The sequence below is a fragment of the Halichondria panicea genome, chromosome 4, assembly GCF_963675165.1.
Source record: "Halichondria panicea chromosome 4, odHalPani1.1, whole genome shotgun sequence".
NCBI lineage: Eukaryota > Metazoa > Porifera > Demospongiae > Suberitida > Halichondriidae > Halichondria > Halichondria panicea.
The window spans coordinates 2202125-2230119 of NC_087380.1; the positions used below are offsets into that span (position 1 = coordinate 2202125).

A 27995-nucleotide genomic window follows, 5' to 3' on the forward strand; every position below is an offset into this window, starting at 1 on the left:
CTGCCCGTTTTCACCAATGGAATGATCGTCTATGCCACAGACCTGACCCCTAACTTTGACCTCAATACTACAGCAACTTATAGCTGCAATGATGGCTACACTTTAGATCTCTCTATTGGTGTTGAGGTAAGGACGTGTATTGACGATGGAAACAATGATGCTGTGGGAGTGTTTAGTGGCAAGGAGCCTGCTTGTGTTCGTAAGTACTGCAGTAATAAATCTCTCTCATCAATATACATGTACCATGATATAAAGCAACCAAATTCATTTTTTAAATGGGGCAATCCAACTAAATTTATGGGTGCCCAGAAAACAAATTAGTACGATACTGTGTCTATTATTGCACAATGATTCCCGTCTTGCTTATACTTTGCAGGCATTCAATGCACCCCTCTACCTGAAATACCAAATGGCAGGATTGAATATGGTCCAGACATGACTGCCAACTACATGCTCAAGACAACTGCTACTTACATTTGCAACGACAGATTTTTTATGGACCTATCTGTCGGAAATGAGGCCAGAACTTGTGAGGATGATGATGGATTAGACGATCTAGGAGAGTTCACTGGCTCACAACCAACCTGTGTCCGTAAGTATCTTATTTATGTTATAGCATCTTTAATTCAAACTAGCAATTGTACAGGTTGTTAATGGTTTGTTTTTGGGAGTAAATGAAGCGTTGGGAAATATCTTGGTTATTTGGTGCATTGGAGCTACATCTGCCACTGACTTTATACACCGACTTTATGCACGATGCTGCTTGTGTGTTACAAATGTTCGTTTGTTCTTCATACAGTTATTATTTGTCACACTCTACCCAATATTCTCAATGGATTCATCACTTACGCTCCCGACACCACACCAGACTATGATCTGGACACTGTGGCTATTTATGCTTGTGACACTGGGTTTGTTCTGGACCTCTCCCTAGAAAGATCTGTGACTAGAACTTGTGTGGATGATGATGGACTGGATGCTATTGGAGTGTTTGATAGACAGGCTCCAATATGTGTCCGTAAGTTACATTAAAGATTGAGATTATGTTTGCATTTGCCGTGTTCTGATCCTAAATTCTCAATACAGCTATCGAGTGTCCTGTTCTGCCCGTTTTCACCAATGGAATGATCGTCTATGCCACAGACGTGACCCCTGACTTTGACCTGGGTACTACAGCAACTTATGGCTGCAATGATGGCTACACTTTAGAAATCACTATTGGTTTTAAGGTAAGGACGTGTATTGACGATGGAGACAATGATGCTGTGGGAGTGTTTAGAGGCGAGGAGCCTGCTTGTATCCGTAAGTACTCCAGTAATAAATCTCTCTCATCAACATACATGTACCATGATATAAACAAATTCAAGCTATCTAATCCATGAAACTATAATATGTATAAGGTTATGAGTGTCCAGAATAGCTAGCAACGAAGGTTGCATGTAATAATTAATTTAGCAATGTCTCAAACTAGCAATTTCACGTGCATGATTTCAATGGTTGGTTTTTGTAAGTATTGATACATTGTGTGGTCTGCCACTGACTTTATATACTGACTGCATGTGAGTGTTTCAATAGTTTTGTGTGTTACAAACTATTTATTTGTTCTTCACACAGCTATTATTTGTCGCACTCTACCGAATATTCTCAATGGATTCATCACTTACGCTCCCGACACCACACCGGACTATGATCTGGACACTGTAGCCACTTATGATTGTGACGCTGGGTTTGTTCTGGAACTCTCCCTGGGAGGATCTGAGACGAGAGCTTGTGTGGATGATGATGGACTGGATGCTATTGGAGCGTTTGATAGACAGGCTCCAATATGTGTCCGTAAGTTACATTAAAGATTGAGATTATGTTTGCATTTGCCGTGTTCTGATTCTAAATTCTCAATACAGCTATCGAGTGTCCTGTTCTGTCCGTTTTCACCAATGGAATGATTGTCTATGCCACAGACGTGACCCCTGACTTTGACCTGGGTACTACAGCAACTTATAGCTGCAATGATGGCTACACTTTAGAAATCACTATTGGTTTTAAGGTAAGGACGTGTATTGACGATGGAGACAATGATGCTGTGGGAGTGTTTAGAGGCGAGGAGCCTGCTTGTATCCGTAAGTACTGCAGTAATAAATCTCTCTCATCAACATACATGTACCATGATATAAATAAATTCAAGCTATCTAATCCATGACACTATAATATGTATAAGGTTATGAGTGTCCAGAATAGCTAGCAACGAAGGTTGCATGTAATAATTAATTTAGCAATGTCTCAAACTAGCAATTTCACGTGCATGATTTCAATGGTTGGTTTTTGTAAGTATTGATACATTGTGTGGTCTGCCACTGACTTTATAATTATACTGACTGCATGCATGTGAGTGTTTCAATAGTTTTGTGTGTTACAAACTATTTATTTGTTCTTCACACAGCTATTATTTGTCGCACTCTACCGAATATTCTCAATGGATTCATCACTTACGCTCCCGACACCACACCGGACTATGATCTGGACACTGTAGCCACTTATGATTGTGACGCTGGGTTTGTTCTGGAACTCTCCCTGGGAGGATCTGAGACGAGAGCTTGTGTGGATGATGATGGACTGGATGCTATTGGAGTGTTTGATAGACAGGCTCCAATATGTGTCCGTAAGTTACATTAAAGATTGAGATTATGTTTGCATTTGCCGTGTTCTAATTCTAAATTCTCAATACAGCTATCGAGTGTCCTGTTCTGCCCCATTTCACCAATGGAATGATCGTCTATGCCACAGACGTGACCCCTGACTTTGACCTGGGTACTACAGCAACTTATAGCTGCAATGATGGCTACACTTTAGAAATCACTATTGGTTTTAAGGTAAGGACGTGTATTGACGATGGAGACAATGATGCTGTGGGAGTGTTTAGAGGCCAGGAGCCTGCTTGTGTTCGTAAGTACTGCAATAATAAATCTCTCTCATCAACATACATGTACCATGATATAACCAAATTCAAACTATCTAATCCATGAAACTGTAATATGTATAAGGTTATGAGTGTCCAGAATAGCTAGCAACGAAGGTTGCATGTAATAATTAATTTAGCAATGTTTCAAACTAGCAATTTCACGTGCATGATTTCAATGGTTGGTTTTTGTAAGTATTGATACATTGTGTGGTCTGCCACTGACTTTATATACTGACTGCATGTGAGTGTTTCAATAGTTTTGTGTGTTACGAACTATTTATTTGTTCTTCACACAGCTATTATTTGTCGCACTCTACCGGATATTCTCAATGGATTCATCACTTACGCTCCCGACACCACACCGGACTATGATCTGGACACTGTAGCCACTTATGATTGTGATGCTGGATTTGTTCTGGAACTCTCCCTGGGAGGATCTGAGACGAGAGTTTGTGTGGATGATAATGGACTGGATGCTATTGGAGTGTTTGATGGACAGGCTCCAATATGTATCCGTAAGTCTTTTTTGTTCTGGTTTCCATAACTTTACATTATGAATTTATTTCTAACCTACTGAATGTGCAGGTATCATTTGCCAACCTCTTTTCCCTTACCCCTATGGTATGATAACATATCATCTTGAAACTCCACCTTTCTCATACGGAACACGAGCACAGTACGTCGTCTCATGCCCTCCCGAACTAGAGAGAAGGGGAGGAGATGATGTGAGGAATTGTACCGCTAATGGAAATAGTGCTGTGGGGGTGTGGTCTGGAGCTGCTCCCATCTGTGCAGGTTTGCAGTGTAAACGTTGTGTGTACAAAGTTGCAAAAAAATTATGTAATTTGTATAGCTCGAGGAGTTTTCCTTTCATTTCAAGGAATAACCTACACTACGAACAACAGTAATATTGTACTCACCAGGATTGAGACTACAAATGACACATCCTTGACCTGTCACACTAACTTAACCACCTGCTGTAGAGGTAAGGACAAGGAGTCATCTTCAGGTATGGGTACTGGAGAGTGGCTGTTTCCTAATGGAACAAGTATTATTCGGAAGAAAGTCTCTAGTAGTGGGTTCTATTATACAAGGTTTCATCAAGTTGTCAGACTGTATCGTAATGATGATACCCAGACTCCACTGGGAACCTACTGCTGTAGAATACCTGACGGTGCGGGTGGAGTTTTGAGGACATTCTGTGCTAACTTCATTGGTGAGTGTGTATAGGTCATTAAATATTTTGCTTATTGTTATACTGCAGACGAAAACATTCGATGTCCCTCTGACTCAGTGATGGCTCCTACTAATGGGATGGTCTCATACTCTAGCCCAGAGGAAGATGGTAGTTATGTTTTTGGAACTGTGGCCACCTTTTCCTGCTCACCTGGTTTTGGCCTGAGCACTCTTGAGACTAGAACATGCACAAGAACAAATGATGTGGGAACTTTCAGTGGCTCAAGTCCAACATGTGATGGTGAGTATAGTCATTGTAGAGTCTATAGTTGCATAATTATAAATTATTTCTTAGTGATCACTTGCCCTGCTCCTCCTAATATTTTCAATGGAACGATTGTCTACTCATCTCCTAGTACAACTGAGGTGTTCAATTACACAACAGCAGCTATTTATCAGTGTAACCCTGGATATAAGTTAATAGATGGAAACAATGTGAGGACCTGTACTGGCAATGATAGTACTCCCAGCGGTCGGTGGAATGGTACTGCCCCCCAGTGTCCACGTATGTTCTATTATTGGAACTCGTTCGTATCACATGATTAAGTACATACACAGCTGTGGATTGTGGGGCTCCTCAGTCTATTACCAATGCATCTCCTGGGATACCAACAACCACAACATTCACTGGGACAGTGACCTACAGCTGTAATGATGGCTATGCACTCTTTGGGATTGCTACAAGCACTTGTCAGGCAAATGCAACCTGGAGCAGACCACCAGAATGCATAGGTGCATGACGATTATATAATGTGTACATGCATGACATATAGACTAATACAGGTGTCACTATTGGTGGTATCCACTCTGGTGTGCCCATCTTAATTGGACACTCTGTTACCATCACTTGCACCGCTGCCTCTCCTGCTGACTCAATAATGTTGCTCCGTGATGGTCGAGCTTTTCATGAAACTCATCAGTCAACCATCTTGGTGTATACTATCTCTTTTGTGAACGATAGCATTCATCAAAACACCTTCAAATGTGAGGCCCTGCTAACAGGAAGAACAATCGATTCTGATACTGCCTCTGACAGTGTGACTGTCACTATTTCTGTTGAAGGTAAGTCGATAATTGCGTATGGATATTATTCAACACTACCCCACAGTTCCCCAACAACCTATTAATGCTAGTATCAGCCCATCTAGCCTGTCACTTCCACTAATTGGAGAGCCATACATTGTGACTTGCACTGTTTCTTTATTGCCTGGACTAACTCGTACACCAACTGCTCAGTGGCTCAAAGTTGCTATGGGAGAAGAACTAAATAATCTTAATCGATCCACTCTTAATCTCTCTCCACTGAGAACCTCAGATGCTGGCAGATACCGTTGTCAGGTAAATGTCAGTACTATTGTTCACTCTCAACCCCTCTCAGACAGCAACGATATTGACATAATTGTTCAAAGTAAGTCAAATCTCTAATTGCTTTTATTGTCGTATTATTAATATTTTTACAGTACCAACACCAGCAGTGAATATCTCAAGGTTTCCTTCTACCTCAGCTTTGTTTGCTAACTTCAATATGGTAACATTTACATGTCAATTGTCTATACATGAAGACATTGATACTCCCGTCACTTTGAGCTTGACTTGGACTCGTGAGGTTTATAGTGATGAAGCCGATACAACCACTGAAGTTATCATGGTGAATAGTACAACCAAAGAAATTATTAGAAAATGGACCTATAATGATTTGAGTTCAATGGACCAGAGAGTAACCTGCAATGGGACAATAAGCTCAGCTAGCAGTTTTATTCAAGGCAATAGCATTACAATTGAAGACACGTTATCTGTTGCTGGTGAGTTGCTGTTTTCATCCTATGATAAAAAGTGAACACGTTCTACTTTATTCAGGTGTGTTTCTGTTGTTCAACGACATTGCACTTGATGACAACATGACCTCTGTGGCAGCGAGGGACGTACGTGTCATACAATGTCACTCTGACAAGACAGATACATTCGATGAAGACCAACACGGATGGACTTTCCCTAATAGCACCAAAATTACTAACCGTACCACACTGGCTGTTGCAACACGGGAGGGAGGACACCTGGCACTCACTCGAGTGGGGAACAGTTCCCTGCCAGCTGGAGAGTATTGTTGCAAGGCTCAGGACGCCAGGGGAACCAGCCACACCCTCTGTGTGCATGTGAACCCAGGTGAGGGGTGCATGGAGGTAGATGTTATGTCCACTAACGCAGCCAGTCTAAATGCTCTAATTACATAGCTTTATTCTTTCAGGCCCTATACTTTCTATTTACTACCCACAGAACCAAGTTCCAGTGGCAGTGTTGGAGGGATAGCTGCTGCGATTGTCATTTTTGTGGTTACTCTACTGATCATTGGAGCAGTTATTGTCATTGTTGTCAGGTAAACTTAAGTCAAACACATTCCTGTGAATTAAGTTCTAAATACCATGCAAATCTTCTCTGCATTAATATGATGTACCATGATTCTTTCAGAGCTCGTAGATCTGGAAAGCACACTTTCTCTGGCCTTGCATTTGGTGGAGGGAGAGTTAAGCGTAAATCTCTCTTCACTGTGAAAGTTGACCCCTTGACCCCATTGGACATTCCCCTGGACGATCACATTGACACCTTGACCCCTGATGCAAATATGTATGTGGGCGTAACCACCTTCAGTAAGGAACCAGATAAAAAAGTTGAAGCAAATCAGCAAGGTATCCCTTAAAATAATTGCCCTTAAGTATATATACACAAGGCTCTACTATTTCACAGGATCTGCACTTGGTACAAGCAGTTCATTTTACACCACTGACTTTCCTGTTCATGTGGACACAATGCACGAGGACACAGACAAGCTCTTTGAGACTGAGTACACGGTGAGCATGTGTGCAGAGTCGAACAATCTTTCTCACTGTTCACATTTGTTCATCTCAGTCCATCAGCAAGGAGCCCCACTCTCCAAACAACGAGTCAAAGCTGCCTCACAACACAACCAAGAATAGATTCGGAAATGTCTTCCCTTGTGAGTACACAAATTAATGTCAACTTGTGCTTATTCTGTATACAGATGATTTCAACCGTGTTAAGTTGAAGCTTGTGAAGGACGTCAGAGGATCAGACTACATCAATGCCAGCTATGTCAATGTGAGTCAATAATAATTCATCATTTTTCATGCATACACTGCATTTATATTTGCAGGGCTATATGACCAACACCAAGTACATTGCTGCTCAAGGTGAGCACATCACTCATGCACATTCACAGTGTATCATTGACCCAAACTCAGGTCCTTTGCCCAATACGCTAGAAGATTTCTGGAAGATGATTATGGAGAACAAACTGCGAACAATTGTCATGCTCACCAAATGTTTTGAGGAGAGGGTGAGCTGCTACACATTCAACCATTGATATCATTGTGAAAGTTTTCCTTCTAATCTCGTTACCACAACTTATCATTGTAGAAAAAGTGTGAGTGTTACTGGCCCCTGAAGGACAATCAACCTCTTGAGATGGGCTGTGGTATCGTGGTCTCTCTGACCAGTATGGTGGCCTTCCCCGACTTCACTGTCAGGAGAATGAAAGTCGATCAAGTCAGTTTGTTTACAGTTTGGAATGTACTGTGTACACAAACGCCCGCGAATTTTCAAAGTGAAGCCTTATAGCTGTTGATAAACGATAAAGCAGCATACAAAGTTGATAAGTAATTGTGTACACAAACGCCCACGAATTTTAGTGAAGTGAAGCCTTGATACAAATTATATTGTTGTATCACCAATCATGTATCACTGTTATACACAATTCCAAACAACTATTGATACATACTGTAAACTCCACCCCCTATAGCCCACCCTTGGCTCGTCCCCTGTGTTTGAGGTGACTCTGTTCCACTACACCTCCTGGCCAGACCACGGTGTCCCCTCTAGTGGCATGTCCCTCATCTACTTCACCCGTGCTGTTCGTAAGACACACCCCCAGGATGATCCCCGCCCACTCCTCGTACACTGCAGTGCTGGTGTCGGACGAACTGGAACGTTCATTGTCTTGGATACGATGTTGGATCGTATGGAGCAGGACGGGATGATACATATCTACGATTGTGTTACTCATATTCGGAAACAGAGGGTGCTCCTCGTACAGACTCTGGTATGCTAGGAAGTGGTTTATAGTATTGTATGTATAAAGAACAATGAAGTATACGTAATTTTGCATTTGCTGCCTGTGTGTGATAAATAAGTTTTGCTATGTTAATGGTTTTCACAACAAAATTCTGCGACCAGCTGTCATTATAATCACCTCCCTCTCCCCTATGTGTCTTTATCACTTCCTCAGTCCCAGTACATCTTCCTGCATGATGCCCTCAAGGAGCTCATAGTGTGTGGGGAGACAGAGATACCAGCACATGTTCTCATGACAACCGTCAACCAGCTCAAAGAACCAGCTGCTACTGATGAGGAGATAGACATGGCTCAGTCTTGGGTAGAGGAGGACACACCCACTGGCTTCCAGCGACAGTTTAAAGTAGGCTAATCATTTGTTGTTCTTGCCCCAATGTACTTGCCCCATTCTTGAGATCTCACTTTGTGTATTACTGCTATGCTATTATTGCTGTGCTCAAGCCTGTGTATTTTATGGCTGTGGAATTAATTATTATTATTGTGGATTCATTTTTGGGGAAGTCAACTTGGACTATACTGCATGGTAATGTATATTACTCAGATTTTGAGTGAGTGTTCTGTGCCTGACGGGACAGAAGACTACTACAGCTCTCAGAATGAGGAGAATGAAGACAAGAACAGATACTCTCAGATTCTGCCAAGTAAGCTAAAATCACTAATAACTCCACATGCACACGGCGTGCTGCAAAAATTATGCAGTGTTGTAGTCAAATTTGCATTTTATTTTTAGCTTTAAGATTCCATTTTTCATTTTCAGATGAGATGCATCGAGTCAAGCTTCGATTCTCACCTTCTGGTTCTAACTACATCAATGCCAGCTACATTCATGTGAGGAAGCTAAACAGTACCGCCCACACACTATTTCTTCACTGTTCATGTGCTACTTCTTGTCCAGGGCTACCATGCACTATGTATTTCTCTAGCGACTTTTTATGTGATTTAATACTTTAATTGTGAAGTGTTTCTCCCAACAATAATCCACTACTCTCTTGTCCAGGGCTACCAACAGAGGCGAGGGTACATAGCCACTCAAGGTCCCCTGGAGCACACCACTGGAGACTTGTGGAGGATGGTGGTGGAGAATGAGTGCAGCTGTATCGTCATGCTCTGTACCCTCAGGGAGGGGGAGGAGGTGTGTTGTATTTATGTATCTTTTTTGTTTATGCTTTCATTTTTAACTTGCATTTAGAAAGTGAATATTTGCACATAAACAGTTTTAACAAAACTTTTTATGCAGCAAAAAGTACAATGTATACATAACCCTAAACCTCCTATAGCTCTTATATTGAACAGTATATGCACTATACTGTATCTTCACTTATTTTTTTCTTCTTCAACAGAAGGTGTGCCATCGCTACTGGCCCAAGTTCCAAGGAGAGGCAGGAACTTATGGTGACTTCACTGTCACTCAGCAGACATTCGACGCTTACGGTGACTACGTTGTCAGGAAGCTATCTGTTGCCATGGCAGCCTCCGATGATATCCCCTCCGAAGTGACACAGTTTCACTTCACCCGCTGGACGGAGAAGGACCCCCCACAGACCCCTGCCGCTATACTAGACGTTGTGCAGGAAGTGAATGCTGTTCAGATGGCCTCAGGCAATAAACCCATTGTCGTCATGTGCAAGTAAGTGTGTGTATGTGTATGCGTGCTTTGATGGTACAGCTATACCTATGCTAAACAAGTATCTCAATGTCTCACTACCCCCCCCCCACATACACACACGCACACACACACACACAGCAACTTATGCATTAAAGTAAACAATGTCTCACTACCCCCCCCCCACATACACACACGCACACACACACACACAGCAACTTATGCAGTAAAGTAAACAATGTCTCACTACCCCCCCCCCCCACACACACACGCACACGCAGCAACTTATGTATTAAAGTAAACAATATCTCACTACCCCCCCCACACACACACACACACACACACACACACGCATGTGCACACGCACACGCAGCAACTTATGCGCATTAAAGTAAACAATGTCTCACTACCCCCCCCCCACAAACACACACGCACACGCACACGCAGCAACTTATGCATTAAAGTAACTCACTACCCACACTTAATACCTTACTACCTCCCCCTCACACACATGCAGCAATGGGATTGGTCGCACTGGAGTGTTCATCACCCTGCATGCTCAACTGGAGCGACTCAAGATTGAGGGTGTGGTCGATCTGTTCCAGTTCATCAAGTTTGCTCGCAAACAGAGGGAGGGGCTCGTTAGCAGTCCTGTAAGTCATTAACAATACAAGTCTATTGGTCTACTGTATTCTCTATTATCTATTCTATGCTGTATAGATCCAATGTTTAGCTACTCTGTTTATTTTGAAAAAGTACGTGTGTGCTTTCAGCTTTGTACATTCATTTATTATCTTTAAATATGAAGTAATCACTGTACATCCACCCACTGTGCAGGAGATGTATGCTTTCTGTCACGAGGCACTGGCTGACTATGTGGACAGTTTTGAAACTTATGCCAACTTCAAAGAACTGGTTTAATTATAACAGTAACTTCACAAAAACATTTGATTTTAGATTATACTGCTGCTTTTATAGTTTTTAGATTATTGTACAGACTCAGATTATACCAATAGCAAAACTGTGAATGTGTTTACCACTGACTTTTATGATACTGAATTATTGCACTTGCCGTGGTGACAGTGTGTTCTTTAATGAATCCTAATGTGTGTTGTTACCAATTCTCTCCACACCCACCATATTACAGGTTTCTCCAGCAGCGTGTTTGGCATAACGATGAGATCAATGCTCGTATTGAGCGTATTGAGGCTGACTCTAGTGGAGTGGAGGAGGACGAGAAACTCTACGCCACCTACGCCATGCTACACACTTATCGCAATGAGTGAGTGGGGGAGGGGTGGTGGGTACCGTACCTGTACGTCTAGTTATTTTTAAATCATGAATTATTAAGACTTGCTTAGGTAATTAGATTGTTGGATTGGACGATTGCATTTACTGGAATTAATCCTTACTAAATTACTTAGTTTAGCACTGCGCAAAAAGCATACATGGATGGTAGCTAGTCATTTGAAGTATATATAGTGAAGTTGATGTACTTGGATTGCTAGATACTGCCATAGATATTTGGTACCACAGGTATTAAGTATTCAGTTTCTATGACACATTGTAACTGTGCATGTATCTAATTTTACAGTACATGGGAATATAATTTATGCTAGTAAGAGCTTGCATGAGCAGATGTTGCATGTTGTCCTTGCTACATCACATGATGTGCATTGTCTTCTTGCAAAAACATTTATGTGTGCCTTTACTTGCATAAACTTTCATTGTCTGACCTCCTATCCGACTACCAGCGGATATCCCATGGAGCTAAGGAGCGTTGTGTGAAAAGACCACCCCCTCTGAGATAGGACGACCCTCGGAGAGTAGGAGGGGCCAGACCAGAGACCACCATCACTACCCCATAGGTACATGTGTGTGAGGTGGTACTGAGAAGGTTGAAAGATGTAGCTATAATGTGTATAGTTGTACGGTACTACCATAATTGCCTACATGCTAAAACTAAAGCCTTTAACTTTGAGTGTATGCATGGGTGCACGTACGTACATGTGCAGCAAATTGCTGTACTGTGACATTGCTTTTATGGGTACTTCCTATAGAGCCTGTACATACTGTTGTGTTTGAATGACAGTGATTTGCTATTATATCTGTCCCCCTGCAATCTCAACAGTTGATCAGCTACAAGGATCTGAAGGTGTCACATGACCTGTCGAACTTTTTAGAGTCAGCCTGGATGAACCCAAGCATCTCGCAATCGTGAGTCAACCAACATCTATCTTTAGTTAACTATTCTGTCAGTATAACGATCCCCAATTGACAGTTTTAACAAAACTTTTTATGCAGCAAAAGTACAGTGTATACATAACCCTAAACCTTTCCTATAGCTCTTATATTGAACAGTATATGCACTGTACTGTATTTTCACTTATTTTCTTTCTTCTTCAACAGAAGGTGTGCCATCACTACTGGCCCAAGTTCCAAGGAGAAGCAGGCACTTATGGTGACTTTACTGTCACTCAGCAGACATTTGACGCTTATGGTGACTACGTTGTCAGGAAGCTATCTGTTGCCATGGAAGCTTCTGATGAGCCCCCTCTGTAGTGACACAGTTCCACTTCACCCACTGGACCGAGAAGGACCCCCCACAGAGCCCTGCCGCTATACTGGACGTTGTGCAGGAGGTGAATGCTGTTCAGATGGCCTCAGGCAACAAGCCCATTGTTGTCATGTGCAAGTAAGTGAATGTGTGTGTGTGTGTATGCTTTGATTGCATTACAATAAACAAGTATCTCAATGTCTCACTACCCCCCCCCACACACACACGCAGCAACTTATGCATTGATGTCTCACTACTACCTTACTATACCTCCCCCTCACACACATGCAGCAATGGGATTGGTCGCACTGGAATGTTCATCACCCTGCATACTCAACTGGAGCGACTCAAGATTGAGGGTGTGATCGATGTGTTTCAGTTCATCAAGTTTGCTCGCAAACAGAGGGAGGGACTCGTTAGCAGTCCTGTAAGTCATTAAGTCTATTACAATACAAGTCTATTGGAAGCTACATTTTACTGTATTCTACTGTATTCTATTCTCCATTCTATGCTGTATAGATCCAATGTTTAACTACTCCGTTTATTTTAAAAGTACCTGTGTGCTTTGTACATTCATTTAGATATTATCTTTCAATATGAAGTAATCACCGTGCATCCCCCACTGTGCAGGAGATGTATGCTTTCTGTCACGAGGCACTGGCTGACTATGTGGACAGTTTTGAAACTTATGCCAACTTCAAAGAACTGGTTTAATTAACATTAACTCACAGAAACATTTGATTTTATATTATACTGCTGCTTTTATAGTTTTTAGATTGTAGTACAGACTCAGACTATACCAATAGCAAAACTGTGAATGTGTTTACCACTGACTTTTATGATACTGAATTATTGCACTCGCTGGGGTGAGAGTGTGTTATTTAACGTGTGTTATTACCAATTCTCTCCCCACCCACCATATTGCAGGTTTCTCCGCAGTGTGGTTGGCGTAACGATGAGATCAATGCTCGTATTGAGCGTTTTGAGGCAGACTCTAGTGGAGTGGAGGAGGACGAGGGACTCTACGCCACCTACGCCATGCTACACACCTATCGCAATGAGTAAGTGGGGGAGGAGGGGCTGGGTACAGTGTATAATAGTATTTAAGACTTTGGATTGTTAGTAAGAGCTTGCATGAGCAGATATTGCATGTTGTCTTTGCATGATGTACATTGTCTTCTGCAAAAACATTTTATGTGTGCCTTTACTTGCATAAACGTTCATTGTCTGACCTACTATCCGACTACCAGTGGATATCCCATGGAGCTGAGGAGTGTTGTATGAAAAGACCACCCCCTCTGAGAGAGGATGACCTCGGAGAGTGGGAGGGGCCAGACCAGAAACCACCACCACTACCCCATAGGTACATGTGTGTGAGGTGGTACTGAGAAGGTTGGTTGTACCATAATTGCCTACATGTATAATTATGCACTAAAACTAAAGCCTTTACTTTGAGTGTATGCACTTACGAACATGTACAGCAAATTGCTGTAATGTGACATTGCTTTTATGGGTCCGTACATACTGTTGTGTATGAATGACAGTACGTGATTGCTATGTGTCCCCCTTGCAGTCTCAACAGCTGAGCAGCTACAAGGATCTGAGGGTGTCACCTGACCTGTCGCATTTTTTAGAGTCAGCCTTGATGAACCCAAACATCTCGTGAGTCAACCAACATCTCTTGAGTGAACTCCCCGGTTGAGGTTGTTATCTCGCACCCCCTCACTATACCCATGTGTACACATTTGCTTTCAGTTTGGTTTCCCTTCCTTAGCCTCACTGCTTTCCATACATTTAGCTATGTGCACAATGGGTATTTGCTTTTCTTCAAAGAGTATAATAGCCTGCATGCATGAGTCTGATAGAGTGCTTTAGTGTTTACTGTGAACATTATACTTGTTGTGTTGCCCTGAGGGAAATGTTTGTGCACCTGTGTGACCTTACCATTCAATAAAAATAGCTTAGGGCTGTGGTAGTTCAAGAACTCTAGCAAATGGTGCATGTTGCCTTTGCTCCATTATTCAATCTGTTCACTGTGTACAGTGGGGCTATCTCAACAAGTGCCTTCTGCTGGGACTTTAATGAGAGTTTGTTCAGAGTCAATCCTTTCTTTCTTTACTACTTTGGCTTGGTATGTATGTCTAACAATAATATTTACTCATCCTAGTATATTTGAATTGGTGTATCTTATTAGACAAAACATTTTACTTTGATGTATACCACTCAATTCATAGTGTTTGGCCTTCCAAGGTGACCAGCTGTAATTCTACAACCTTAGCTTTCGATTATGATTTGCACTGACTATTAGAGGAAGCCATTAGAAGAAGCCACTATACTGACTGGTTTTGAAACCGTTTATCAAATCTCTGCGTTTATATACTCAACCCACAGATTTCAATAATTATCGCCCATAAATGCTGAGTGGTTGACAATCTCTTTCAGTCTCTTTTGTGCTGTCCCAGAATTGTTTGTTATATCATTCATTTGCTGTCAAAGAAGCTAGCTGGTATTTGTGTAAGGCTGCTAGTTGTAGCTCTGCATGGTAACTGCATGCTAATACGTTAGGAACAGTTTCCACTGTCAGAAGAAAGTGCTGTTTCTCATGAGTTTACGCGGTTTCTATATTCTATAACGCTTTGGCACTGGCTCTGCATGGTTTCTGTAGCCTATACTTTCTTTGGCTCATCTTTGTTATCACTCACTTCTAAACTCAACAACCAAGGATAATGTGAAGGAGTCCTCTTGTCACACATGCACACGTGTACATTTTAAGTAACAGGTATAGTCCTTGCTGTGGGTTTTTTGTAAAAATTAAAACACTGCAAGTTTCCAGCTTTGCAATTCTAGCTTGCAACTTGTGGCAACGACTTGCAGTGTGATGTGTATTTGATTAGTTTATAGTTCTGTACTAGTCTACAACTTCAGGGTTCCATCCAGACATTTTGAAAATAAGGGGCGAATTGTATATCAGTGTGCTGCTATCTCTAAACGGCCACCTAGAAGGGTCTTGGGACATGCTCCCTCAAGAAGATTATAGTGTTTTTAGGTACGACAGGCGCGTTGCAGCTCAAGGTAATTAGCCTCTTATTGAACTCGGCAATAACGTTGTACGTGGGCGGATAATTAGCTGCATCGTGCCTGTCGTACTGAAAAATCCCAAGGGGACGAAACCCTGAAGGCGTAAGTATGCCATGTACCATTTATTCCTCTTACCCCCCCCCCCGTGCAGAGATAGAGGTACGTTCAAGAGGATCCCCGTGTACAGAGATCCTGCTGGGGGGTACGGATTTGCATCATTTAAATTTGACTGTCTGCTCAGTTTAGTTCTGTACTATGCCACCAACACGATGGAGAAACACAACCCTGAACTGGAGACAATGCTTAGATACCCTGCATTCCATGTGGACAGGCCCTGTTAGCAACTGAACTAGCAGCTGTACAGTATTGTATGTGTGTATATATGTGTGTGTAGGAGTATAATTACTATAGGCTGTATAGGTGTACACTTGATGTGTGGAAATTGCAATCACAATTTCAGACTTCCTGTTGTCACCACTATTATAAAGTCAAAAATGTTTAGACATGAATGTAAAGGCAGTATGAAGAAGTTACAAAGTGTCTCTTGGCTGGTCCTTTTAACTGGAGCTGCTCAGCTCCTACTAGTGTGTGGACAAAGTTCACCTGGTATGTTTAAATTTCATGACCTCTGCCAGCCAGTTTATATCAATTGCATACATGCAGGAGTGTACCTATCTCTGGGATCAACCAACATCATCACTAACAATACTGAGATCCTCATCACTACTATTGGAGAGGGTGCTCCGGGTGATCTTCCCCTTCTCATCTGTCACACTGATCTAGTGGCCTGTTGTAGAAAATCTGATACAATAGCAAAGACAAATCCAACGGGAGATTGGCACTATCCAAATGGAATTCCTATTCTTGTTGGAAATAAAGCACCGCCAGATGCATTGTTTTATATACAGAGAAATAAACAAGTGGTTAGACTGCATCGTAATGAGAGTATCAACCCTCAGACTGGTTCCTACTGTTGTACTATACCTACTATTGCAAAGGAAATGATCCTCTGTGCCAACCTTGGTGAGTGAACCATGCAGTACCGAGTTCATAAAAGTAATAATAAAGTAATAATGTGGTCTACGCAATGGGTAGAATTCAATAAAGTATAATTTCCCCTTTCATATTTCAATGCAGTCGTGTGTCTGTCCCTCCCTCCCCTGACCAATGGAATGATATCCTACTCTGACCCAACACTGGGTGTGGGGAGTGTGGCCACCTACAGCTGTGAGGCCGGATATATGATAAATGATAACAGTACTAGCACGACATGTGAAGAGGGTGGAGAGTGGAGTCAATCCAGTCAACCAAACTGCGTTGGTGAGTGCCCTTGTCTTGTTTTATATTTGCTATGCTGCATGCTGTTAACTCTAATTTATGGCCCGGGCCCTTCGATGATTTGTATATATAATTATTGCACAGTACCTATAGATTAATATATTTCTGCAGCCATTCTAACTGCAATGGTCTGTACTGAATTGATGGATCTAGTCAACGGAACTATCACGTATAACATGGATCCCATGGGCCTAAGACCAGTAGTGGGCACTGTGGCCACCTACACCTGTAACCCTGGCTACACTCTCACTGGAGACAACACTACGATTTGTGAGAGTGGGGGGAGCTGGAGCAGTTCAGCTCAAACTTGTGAAGGTTGGTTAACTATAGCTATGCTGTAGTACATGTATACATGCAGTCGCATAACTGTTCTCAATAAATCAGGCTATTTTCTCCTCAGTGATTGTGTGTCCTCTTCTACCGGCCATTACCAATGGCACCATCTACTACTATCCTGATGTCAGTACTCTTTACGTTGACCTGGGAACTTATGCAGCCTATATTTGTGAGGCTGGATTCAATATCATTAATCAGGTACGAATGTGTATGGAAGATGATGGATTGGACGCCATTGGAATGTGGAGTGGCCAGGAACCAAGCTGTGTCTGTAAGTTATCAGCGAAAGTGTATCTTGTATATGTACTGTACGAATCCGAATATGTATAGAGTATGGTCATGCATGCATGTGCACATTACACAGTCATCACTTGTCCCTCTCTTCTCCCTGATAATTCTCACACCTCAATAATCTACCTTCATGACAATACCACACCACCTTTCCCCTATGGAACACGAGCGAATTACACCATCGACTGCCCTGAGGGCATGGAGAGGGACGGAGAAGACGATGTGAGGACTTGTATTCGTAATGGCAGTAGTGCAGTGGGTATTTGGAATGGAACTGCTCCAACCTGTACAGGTACGTATATAGGTCAACCAACACCACAGTTATATAGCCAAAAAGATCGATCACGTGTTATAATGTTGGTGCATTCGAATGGGCTCAAGGTTAATGTGGTACGAGGTGAACGCTACACAGAATAAATTAACATTATCTTGGTTATAGTTATAGGTGTGTTCTATAAATCAATGTTTCGGTCACTTTTCTTCAAGTTTCAACCTCATTATTATGCTTCGGTGTTTGGATGCGGTGAGGTATACAGTATATAGTGTGTTGTTTGTGTGTGTGTCTGTGTGTATGTACTGCTATATATAGCTGCTCAATGATAAATAAAGTGCAAGTAAGAGCTTTCATAGGCCTCTTTAAAATCTTTTTTTACTTGGATTTGAATTTGTAGATTTGCAAAACAATGGAGTTATGGCTACTTTGAAGGCCACTGCAGTATTTTCAGACTCGTGTGTAGCAAAATCTGTTGATATAACTTACGTTGTAGCTATTCTACTTATAGGAGTTAGCACACTAATTAGCTGCAATAGTGGGGAAAGAGCTGCAGACCTGCACTGTTTCAAGAATGCAGAAGCCCCATTAATAAATGTACTGGCAACCTTCTTAGCAACAATCAGGGTCAATCCTTTCCCACTCTCTTGCACAATTCTTGCATGTAAGTAGCTAAAGTATTTAGCTGTGCTGCTATCATTCCACTGAGGCATCATCACCCACAGCGCTGTAATTTTATACAGCCACAGATACAATGGACTGTACTGATCTGATGGATCCTGTCAATGGAGGTATCACTTACGATATTGGCACCACTGGTAACAGACCAGTGAACACTGTGGCCACGTACGTCTGTGATACTGGCTACATGCTCGAGGAAGACGCCAACACCACTAGAACTTGTGAGAGTGCGGGGAGATGGAATGGGTCAGAACCAGAACCATCCTGTATAGGTTAGAAACACATACAACACCAGCTGCGTGAAATTAGTATGCTAAATATTGCTCTGTCCTGCAGCAAAACAGTGTAAAGAATTGCCTCTGCTGAAAAATGGAACAATCATGTACAATGCTAGTACTCCTTATTACCTGGATACCACAGCAAAGTACAAGTGTAACAATGGGTATTTCCTGGAGGGACAATTTCAGAGGAACTGCACTGCTGGAGAGGTGGACAATATCAGTGGGGTGTGGACAGGATACGTACCAACATGTGTCCGTAAGTTGATTTTTGTGGCTTAAATTGCCGTATTATGTACATGTACATTCAGCGAGGTATACGGTAGTGTGTTTTTGTGTGTGTGTGTGACGTGTGTGTCTGTCTCTCTGTCTGTCTGTCTGTGTGTGTAGACTGCTAAAGCTGCTCAAGGATCAATCAAGTGCAAGTAATAGGCTTCTAGTGATGTTTTCTTGGATTTTAATTTGTGGATTTGCAAAATAATGCTTTGTTCTTGAGTTATGCCTAGTTTTGCTTACTTAGAGTGCTATTGCAGCCTTTTCAGAAGAGTGCGTAGCAAAACTTGTTCACCGAGTGTTGCTACTCTACTTAGTAGTTAGCTCTGCATTAGAATACTAGCTATTAGTAGCTGCAAGAGTGAGAAGAGAGCTGCAAGGCTCTGTACTATAGATGCAGCTAGACTTGAACTTTTGGCATCAATCGTTTTTAATAACAATTATGATCGATCATTACCCACTCTTTGTGATTCTGGCTCGGATTCTGCCTGCATTCAGCAAAATGTTCATCATGATAAAATAATAATGTGTGTAGCTTTGGCATTTCCACCGAGGCATTAGCACCCGCGGTGCTTTCATTGTTCTCAGGAATACGATGTGACCCGCTGATGACTGCTTCTGATAATGGAAATGTTACTTACTCAAATCAATTGGACGATGACAAGTACATCTTTGGCACAGTGGCCACCTACACCTGCTCTCATGGTTATGGTCTGAGCAGTACTGAGAGTCGAACATGTATCACTGATAATGGTGGTGGTGGGGCAATCGGGAGATTCAGTGGGAATGAACCAAACTGCGATCGTGAGTTGATTTTACTGATTAATCTAACAATTAATTCCTGTATTGTCCATAGGTATCACGTGTTCTGCTCTCCCAAGCATTACAAATGGGTCCATCAGTTACCCTAGTGGTACTACTGCACCATATGACTATGAAACAACAGGTAATTATCAGTGCAACGATGGACATGTGTTAACAAGTGGAGACAGTGAAAGGACTTGTACTGGTGATGGTAGCACTTCTAGTGGTCAGTGGAGTGGTAATGCCCCCAGATGTCCACGTATGTTTTAAGTGTTTTGTTCGTGTCACATGATAATGTACACACACAGCTGTGGACTGTGGGACTCCTCTGTCTATTAACAATGGATCTCCTGGGATACCAACAACCACAACATTCACAGGAACAGTGACCTACAGCTGTGTTACTGGATATTGGATATCTCCAAGAGTCACCACAGCAACGGCTACCTGTAAGGCTGACAGGACCTGGGTACCTCTACCAACTTGTCAATGTACGTGAATTTCTACCCGACTTGTGCATTGACATATCGTTTTCACTCACTCAGTTGTGGATTGTGGCTCTCTTCCCACCATTATGAATGCATCTCCTGGAACACCCACCAGAACAACCTACCTAGGGACAGTTACCTACACCTGTGTCAGTGGATATGAAGTCTCCAATGGAGTTACCACAGCAATGGCAATCTGTCAGGACAACGGAAACTGGAGACCTCTACCAACTTGTACAAGTATGGTTCAGGGATTTTTTAACTTCAGAATTGTACGTCATACTGAATTACGTACATACAGTTGTGAACTGTGGTGATCCTCCCACTATTCTCAATGGATCTCCTGGTACACCATCCAGCTCAACATTTGGAGGGACAGTGTCTTACACATGTAATAGCAATAGATATCACGTGTCAGATCCAGCCACTGTGACTTGTGAGGCTAGTGGGAGTTGGAGCACAAGACCAATTTGCTCAGGTCTGTGAAACATATTTAATAATTAATTTTTGTGGTGACATGATTGTTAATAGCCATCTGCAATGACCATCAAATTGAAAATGGTGACATCAACTATGATTCTAATGCCACACCGAGAGTAGAGGGAGCCATTGCCTTTTACTTGTGTGTGTCTGGTTACCAGCTGTCTGGTGTGAGATTTAGGATCTGTGCGGACAATGGAAATAGAATGGGTGGTGTATGGACTGGATCAATACCAAGCTGTACAGGTATAAAAACAAAGAAATCTCCATTCCCTATTGTATGTACATTTCTAATGTTGCAGCAATCTGCCTTGATCTCACCCTTGCCCATGGAGTGATCAGCTACAGTCCATCTACTACTCTCAGACTGGAGGATACTGTGGCTACACACAGCTGTGGTGAGGGGCACGGACTGTTTCCTAGTGTGAGAACAAGAACATGTCAGCCCGACAGGACGTGGAGTGGAGAGGAAATCACTTGCAAACGTAAAGATTGGGTATATCGTAGATGCTATACACTAATGTATGTATTGTCCGCAGGTATCACGTGTTCTCCTCTCCCTAATGTTACGAATGGGACCATTAATTACCCTAGTGGTACTACTGCACCATATAACTATGAAATAACAGCTACGTATCAATGCAACCACGGACATATGTTAACAAGTGGAGGAGACAGAGTGAGGACCTGTACTGGTGATGGTAGTACTCCTAGCGGTCAGTGGAGTGGTACTGCTCTTCAATGTCCACGTATGTTATAATATTGTATTGGTCGTATCACATGATAATGTACACACACAGCTATGGACTGTGAGACTCCTCTGTCTATTACCAATGGATCTCCTGGGATACCAACAGCCACAACATTCACAGGGACAGTGACCTACAGCTGTGATGATGGCTATGCACTCTTTGGGATTGCTACAAGTACTTGCCAGGCAAATGCAACCTGGAGCAGACAACCGAAATGCAGAGGTGTGTACTTACATTAACTCACAAGTTTAGTCCTGCAGAGGTACGTAGTTTACATTATTGGGCATAATAAAATTATACAACACAGGTATCACTCTTACTGGTATCCAATCTGGTGTACCCATCTTAATTGGAGGTTCTGTTACCATCAACTGCACAACTATATTTTCTGCTGACTCAATAATATTGCTCCAAGATAACCACCCTCTTTATGGAACTCGTCAGTCCTCCACCATCTTGACGCATAACATCCCTCTTGTGAACGATAGCATCCATAGAAACACGTTCAAATGTGTGGCCAATTTCTCAGAAACTCCAGACACTGCCTTTGACAATGTCACTACTATTATTGGCAGTAAGTTACAGTTTTAGCACTCATGATGATTAAACTTCACTCTATAGTACCTGATCAACCTATCAACGCTAGTATCAGCCCATTAATATATTCACTTCCATTAATCGGAGAGCCATACACTGTGACTTGCAATGTGTCTAAGTTGCCTGGACTAACTCGTACACCAACTGCTCAGTGGATACAAGTTGCCACGGGGACTGGAAGACTAATCTCGCCCACTCCTAGTCAAGCTACTCTCAAATTTTCTCTACTGAGAACCTCAGATGCTGGTACATATCGTTGTCAGGGTAACCTCAATACCACTATTTACCCTGACCTCCTTTCTGACAACAGTGATTTCGACTTAAATGTTCAAAGTAAGTAATCCCCATAGCCCTAATCATCCGTCAATGTTATCATTTTACAGTACCAAAACCAGCAGTGACAATCACAAGGTCACCCTCCACCTTCTACTTGTTTGCTAACCTCAGTGTGGTAACATTTACATGTCAAGTGTCCATACATACAAACATTGATACTCCTGTCAGTTTGAGCTTGACTTGGACTCGTGAAATTTATAGTAATGAAGATGATACAACCACTGAAGTGATCATGGTGAATAATACAACCAAAAATATTGAGAGGAGATGGACCTTTGATGATTTTAGTTCAAAAGACAAGAAAGTAACTTGCAATGGAACAATAAACTCAGCTAGCAGTTTTATTCAAGGCAATAGCATCACAATTGAAGACATGTTATCTGTTGTTGGTGAGTTGCCGTCTTCATAACCTATAATTATGATAAAGCTAATACACTATTCAGGTGTGTTTCTGATGTTCAACGGCAGTGTACTGGACAACACGACCTCTGTACCAGCGAGGGATGTAAATGTCATACAGTGTCACTCTGACAAGACAGATACATTTGATGAAGACCAACATGGATGGAGTTTCCCTAATGGCACCAAGATTACTAACATCAGCACACTGGCTGTTGCAACACGGGAGGGAGGACACCTGGCACTCACTCGAGTGGGAAACAGTTCCCTGCCAGCTGGAAAGTATTGTTGCAAGGCTCAGGACGCCAGGGAAACCAGCCACACCCTCTGTGTGCATGTAAACCCAGGTGAGCTAGAGGGTTGAGGTAGATGTTATGTCATCCGAGCCAGTAGCCATCTAATTGCTCTGAGATTCTTGGGAATGAATGTGAGGCACATGTGTAACCAGCTCCTAGATGGAACAACTAGCGATCTATACCTCTAGTTACATAGCCTGGCCTGGCCTACTCTCTATTTTTATTACCCACAGAACCAAGTTCCAGTAGCACTGCCATGGTGGGAGAGATAGCTGCTGCAATTGTCATTCTGGTTGTTGCTCTACTGATTATCGGAGCAGTTATTCTCATTGTTGTCAGGTATATAATTAAGTCATTAATTAAACTTTTATCTCTGTAAAGAATGCACAACTTAAATAACTATATTAATGGATGTACTATACTTCTTTTAGAGCTCATAGATCTGGAAAGCACACTTTCTCTGGCCTTGCGTTTGGTGGAGGGAGGGTCAAGCGCAAATCTCTGTTCACCATTAAAGTTGACCCCCTGACTCCATTGGACATACCCCTGGATGACCACATTGACACCTTGACCCCTGATGCAAATATGTATGTGGGCGTGACCACCTTCAGTAAGGAACCGGATAAAAAAGTTGAAGCAAATCAGCAAGGTATCACAAAAAATAATTGCCCTTAAGTAATATAAATGACGCAAGTCTTCTACTATTTCACAGGATCTGCACTTGGTACAAACAGTTCATTTTACACGACTGACTTCCCTGCTCATGTGGACACAATGCACGAGGACACAGACAAGCTCTTCGAGACTGAGTACATGGTGAGCATGTGTGCAGAGTCGAACAATCCATCACTACTAACAAATGTGTTATAATTCTTTCTCCCCTCAGTCCATCAGCAAGGAGCCCCACTCTCCCAACAACGAGTCAAAACTGCCTCACAATACAACCAAGAACAGATTTGGAAACGTCTTCCCTTGTGAGTACACGCTAGTGTCAACTTGTGTTTATTCTGTATACAGATGATTTCAACCGTGTTAAGTTGAAGCCTGTGAAGGACATCAGAGGATCAGACTACATCAATGCCAGCTATGTCAATGTCAGTCAATTATCATCAGCATAACTCATTTTTCATATATACACTGTATTTATATTTGCAGGGCTATATGACCAACACCAAGTACATTGCTGCTCAAGGTGAGCACATCACTCATGCACATTCACTGTGTATCATTGCCCCAAACTCAGGTCCTCTGCCCAATACGCTGGAAGATTTCTGGAAGATGATTATGGAGAACAAACTACGAACAATTGTCATGCTCACCAAATGTTTTGAGGAGAGGGTGAGCTGTTACACCATTCAACCATTGCTATCATTTTAATTAGTGTCTATTTCCATCAAATTTGTAGCTACAACTTACTGTAATTCCCAATTTTATCCTTGTAGAAAAAGTGTGAGTGCTACTGGCCCCTGAAGGACAACCAACCTCTTGAGATGGGCTGTGGTATCGTGGTCTCTCTGACCAGTATGGTGGCCTTCCCCGACTTCACTGTCAGGAGAATGAAAGTCAATCAAGTCAGTGTGTTTACAGTTTAGAATGTACTGTGTACACAAACGCCCACAAATTGTGAAGTGAGCCTTATAGCTGTTGATAAACGATGAAGCAGCATACAAAGTTGATAAGTAATTGTGTACACAAACGCCCACGAATTTTAGTGAAGTGAAGCCGTTGATACAAATGTGAATTATAACATTGTCACAATCATGTACCACTACTCTTATACACAATTCCAAACAACTATTTATACATACTGTAAACCCCACCCCCTATAGCCTACCCTCGGCTCATCCCCTGTGTTTGAGGTGACCCTGTTCCACTACACTTCCTGGCCAGACCACGGTGTCCCCTCTTGTGGAATGTCCCTCATCTACTTCACTCGTGCTGTTCGTAAGACACACTCCCAGGATGATCCCCGCCCACTCCTCGTACACTGCAGCGCTGGTGTCGGACGCACGGGGACGTTCATTGTCTTGGATACGATGTTGGATCGTATGGAGCAGGACGGGATGATACATATCTACGATTGTGTTACTCATATTCGGAAACAGAGGGTGCTCCTCGTACAGACTCTGGTATGCTTGGAAATAAATACAGTGTCCCTATGAAACATTGAAAACCCATTCCCCCTCTTTCCCAGTCCCAGTACATCTTCCTGCATGATGCCCTCAAGGAGCTGATAGTGTGTGGGGAGACAGAGATACCAGCACATGTTCTCATAACAACCTTCAACCAGCTCAAAGAACCAGCTGCTAATGATGAGGAGATAGACATGGCTCGGTCTTGGGTAGAGGAGGACATACCCACTGGCTTCCAGCAACAGTTCAAGGTAGGCTATTCATTCGTTGTTCTTGCCCCAATGTATAGTATACTTGCCCCATTCTTGAGATCTCACTTTGTGTATTATTGCTATGCTCAAGCCTGTGTATTTTGTGGCTGAATGGTAATTATCGTTGTGGATACATTTTAATTTGGGGAAGTCAACTTAATACTGGTAAATGTATATTACTCAGATTTTGAGTGAGTGTTCTGTGCCTGACGGGACAGAGGACTACTACAGCTCTCAGAATGAGGAGAATGAAGACAAAAACAGATACTCTCAGATTTTGCCCAGTAAGCTAAAATCAACTCCACATGCATGGCGTGCTACAAACATTATGCAGCGTTGTCTCAAACTTACATGTTTATAGATTTAAGATTTCATTTTCAGATGAGATGCATCGAGTCAAGCTTCGATTCTCACCTTCTGGTTCTAACTACATCAATGCCAGCTACATTCATGTGAGGAAGCTAAACAGTACCGCCCACACACTATTTCTGCACTGTTTATGTGTTACTTCTTGTCCAGGGCTATCAATGCAGTATGTATTTCTCTATTGTGAAGTGTTTCTCCCAACAATAATCCACTATATACTCTCTTGTCCAGGGCTACCAACAGAGGCGAGGGTACATAGCCACTCAAGGTCCCCTGGAGCACACCACTGGAGACTTGTGGAGGATGGTGGTGGAGAATGAGTGCAGCTGTATTGTCATGCTCTGTACCCTCAGGGAGGGGGAGGAGGTGTGTTGTATGCTTTCATTTTTAACTTGCATTTTATAGAAAGTGAATATTTGCACATAATTATTAAACAGTTTTTCATATTTTATGCAGCAAAAAGTACAGTGTACATAACCCTAAACCTTTCCTATAGCAGTATATATGCACTATACTGTATTTTCACTTACTTTCTTTTTTCTTCAACAGAAGGTGTGCCATCGCTACTGGCCCAAGTTCCAAGGAGAGGCAGGCACTTATGGTGACTTCACTGTCACTCAGCAGACATTCGACGCTTATGGTGACTACGTTGTCAGGAAGCTATCTGTTGCCATGGCAGCCTCCGATGAGCCCCCCTCTGTGGTGACACAGTTCCACTTCACCCGCTGGACCGAGAAGAACCCGCCACAGAGCCCTGCCGCTATACTGGATGTTGTGCAGGAGGTGAATGCTGTTCAGATGGCCTCAGGCAACAAGCCCATTGTCGTCATGTGCAAGTGAGTCTGTGTGTGTGTATGCATGCTTTGATGGTACAGCCTGTTATGTATACTCATGAAGTTAAGTAAAACAGTATCTCAATGTCTCACTACCCCCCCCCCACACACACACACGCACACGCACACGCACCAACGTATACAACAAAACAATGTCTCACTACCCACACTTAATACCTATACCTTACTACCTCCCCCTCACACATATGCAGCAATGGGATTGGTCGCACTGGAGTATTCATCACCCTACATGCTCAACTGGAGCGACTCAAGATTGAGGGCGTGGTCGATCTGTTCCAGTTCATCAAGTTTGCTCGCAAACAAAGGGAGGGACTCGTTAGCAGTCCTGTAAGTCATTAAGTCTATTACAATACAAGTCTATTGGAAGCTACATTCTACTGTATTCTATTATCTATGTTGTATAGATCCAATGTTTAGCTACTTTGTTTTTATTTTGAATGCAAACTAAAAGTACCTGTGTGCTTTGTACATTCATTTAGATATTATCTTTCAATATGAAGTAATCACCGTGCATACATCCACCCACTGTGCAGGAGATGTATGCTTTCTGTCACGAGGCACTGGCTGACTATGTGGACAGTTTTGAAACTTATGCCAACTTCAAAGAACTGGTTTAATTATAACAGTAACTCACACAAAACATTTGATTTTAGATTATACTGCTGCTTTTATAGTTATTAGATTATTGTACATACTCAGATTATACCAATAGCAAAACTTTGTATGTGTTTACCACTGACTTTTATGATACTGAATTATTGCACTTGCTGTGGTGAGAGTGTGTTCTTCAACGAATCCTAATGTGTGTTGTTACAATTCTCTCAATAAGTTACTACGTACATGGATTGAATCCTATTTATTGCCATGAATATACCTCCCTCCCCTTGTAGGTTTTTCCAGCAGCCTGGTTGGCGTAACGATGAGATCAATGCTCGTATTGAGCGTATTGAGGCTGACTCTAGGGGAGTGGAGGAGGACGAGGGACTCTACGCCACCTACGCCATGCTACACCTATCGCGATGAGTGAGTGGGTACTGTGTATATCTGTACGTCTAGAATCACGAACTAGAAATAGTATTTAACACTTGCTTAGGTAGTCAGATTGTTGGATTGGACAATCGCACACTGGAATTAATCCTTACTCCATTACTTTTTAGTTTAGCACGTACAAAAAGCATACATGCATGGATGGTAGC

The 27995-nt window shown here is 42.3% G+C and overlaps 2 protein-coding genes across 4 annotated transcripts; both read left to right on the forward strand.

Moving 5' to 3' along the window:
• On the forward strand, positions 1 to 27544 carry LOC135335059 (uncharacterized). 3 transcript variants are annotated; one of them, XM_064530457.1, is made up of 37 exons: positions 16067 to 16182; positions 16240 to 16599; positions 16714 to 16896; positions 17026 to 17229; positions 17315 to 17521; positions 17615 to 17833; positions 18556 to 18765; positions 18830 to 19030; positions 19633 to 19848; positions 19901 to 20107; positions 20157 to 20339; positions 20394 to 20576; positions 20638 to 20814; positions 20868 to 21062; positions 21119 to 21301; positions 21356 to 21565; positions 21617 to 21790; positions 21876 to 22142; positions 22190 to 22498; positions 22549 to 22890; positions 22945 to 23247; positions 23430 to 23535; positions 23628 to 23845; positions 23909 to 24012; positions 24083 to 24170; positions 24214 to 24290; positions 24352 to 24388; positions 24440 to 24534; positions 24639 to 24767; positions 25026 to 25325; positions 25391 to 25579; positions 25764 to 25863; positions 25961 to 26031; positions 26177 to 26311; positions 26495 to 26781; positions 26991 to 27126; positions 27333 to 27544. In XM_064530457.1, the coding sequence occupies exons 1-37, from the start codon at positions 16071 to 16073 to the stop codon at positions 27414 to 27416; spliced, it is 6801 nt and encodes a 2266-aa protein (XP_064386527.1). In that variant the 5' UTR covers positions 16067 to 16070; the 3' UTR covers positions 27417 to 27544. The 3 variants fall into 3 exon arrangements, with proteins under 3 accessions (XP_064386529.1, XP_064386528.1, XP_064386527.1); XM_064530459.1 differs by lacking the exons at positions 16067 to 16182; positions 16240 to 16599; positions 16714 to 16896; ... (19 more) ...; positions 23628 to 23845; positions 23909 to 24012 and adding exons at positions 1 to 199; positions 377 to 592; positions 800 to 1018; ... (16 more) ...; positions 6659 to 6876; positions 6935 to 7038; XM_064530458.1 differs by lacking the exons at positions 16067 to 16182; positions 16240 to 16599; positions 16714 to 16896; ... (32 more) ...; positions 26991 to 27126; positions 27333 to 27544 and adding exons at positions 1 to 199; positions 377 to 592; positions 800 to 1018; ... (29 more) ...; positions 10459 to 10594; positions 10779 to 11040.
• Positions 12421 to 13298, forward strand: LOC135335135 (receptor-type tyrosine-protein phosphatase alpha-like). Its single transcript, XM_064530567.1, has 3 exons — positions 12421 to 12636; positions 12790 to 12925; positions 13129 to 13298. The coding sequence occupies exons 1-3, from the start codon at positions 12599 to 12601 to the stop codon at positions 13210 to 13212; spliced, it is 258 nt and encodes an 85-aa protein (XP_064386637.1). The 5' UTR covers positions 12421 to 12598; the 3' UTR covers positions 13213 to 13298.
• Positions 27545 to 27995: the final 451 nt, after the last annotated feature.

Bases quoted from the DNA above. Each gene is read 5' to 3' on its own strand.
- LOC135335135 (XM_064530567.1), top strand. From the start codon at position 12,599: ATGGCCTCAGGCAACAAGCCCATTGTTGTCATGTGCAA. The intron at 12,637-12,789 runs GTAAGTGAATGT...ACACACATGCAG, and splicing joins CCCATTGTTGTCATGTGCAA to CAATGGGATTGGTCGCACTG. The intron at 12,926-13,128 runs GTAAGTCATTAA...CCCACTGTGCAG, and splicing joins AGGGACTCGTTAGCAGTCCT to GAGATGTATGCTTTCTGTCA.
- LOC135335059 (XM_064530457.1), top strand. From the start codon at position 16,071: ATGTTTAGACATGAATGTAAAGGCAGTATGAAGAAGTTACAAAGTGTC. The intron at 19,849-19,900 runs GTGAGTTGATTT...TATTGTCCATAG, and splicing joins GAATGAACCAAACTGCGATC to GTATCACGTGTTCTGCTCTC. The intron at 24,013-24,082 runs GTGAGCATGTGT...TTCTCCCCTCAG, and splicing joins TCTTCGAGACTGAGTACATG to TCCATCAGCAAGGAGCCCCA.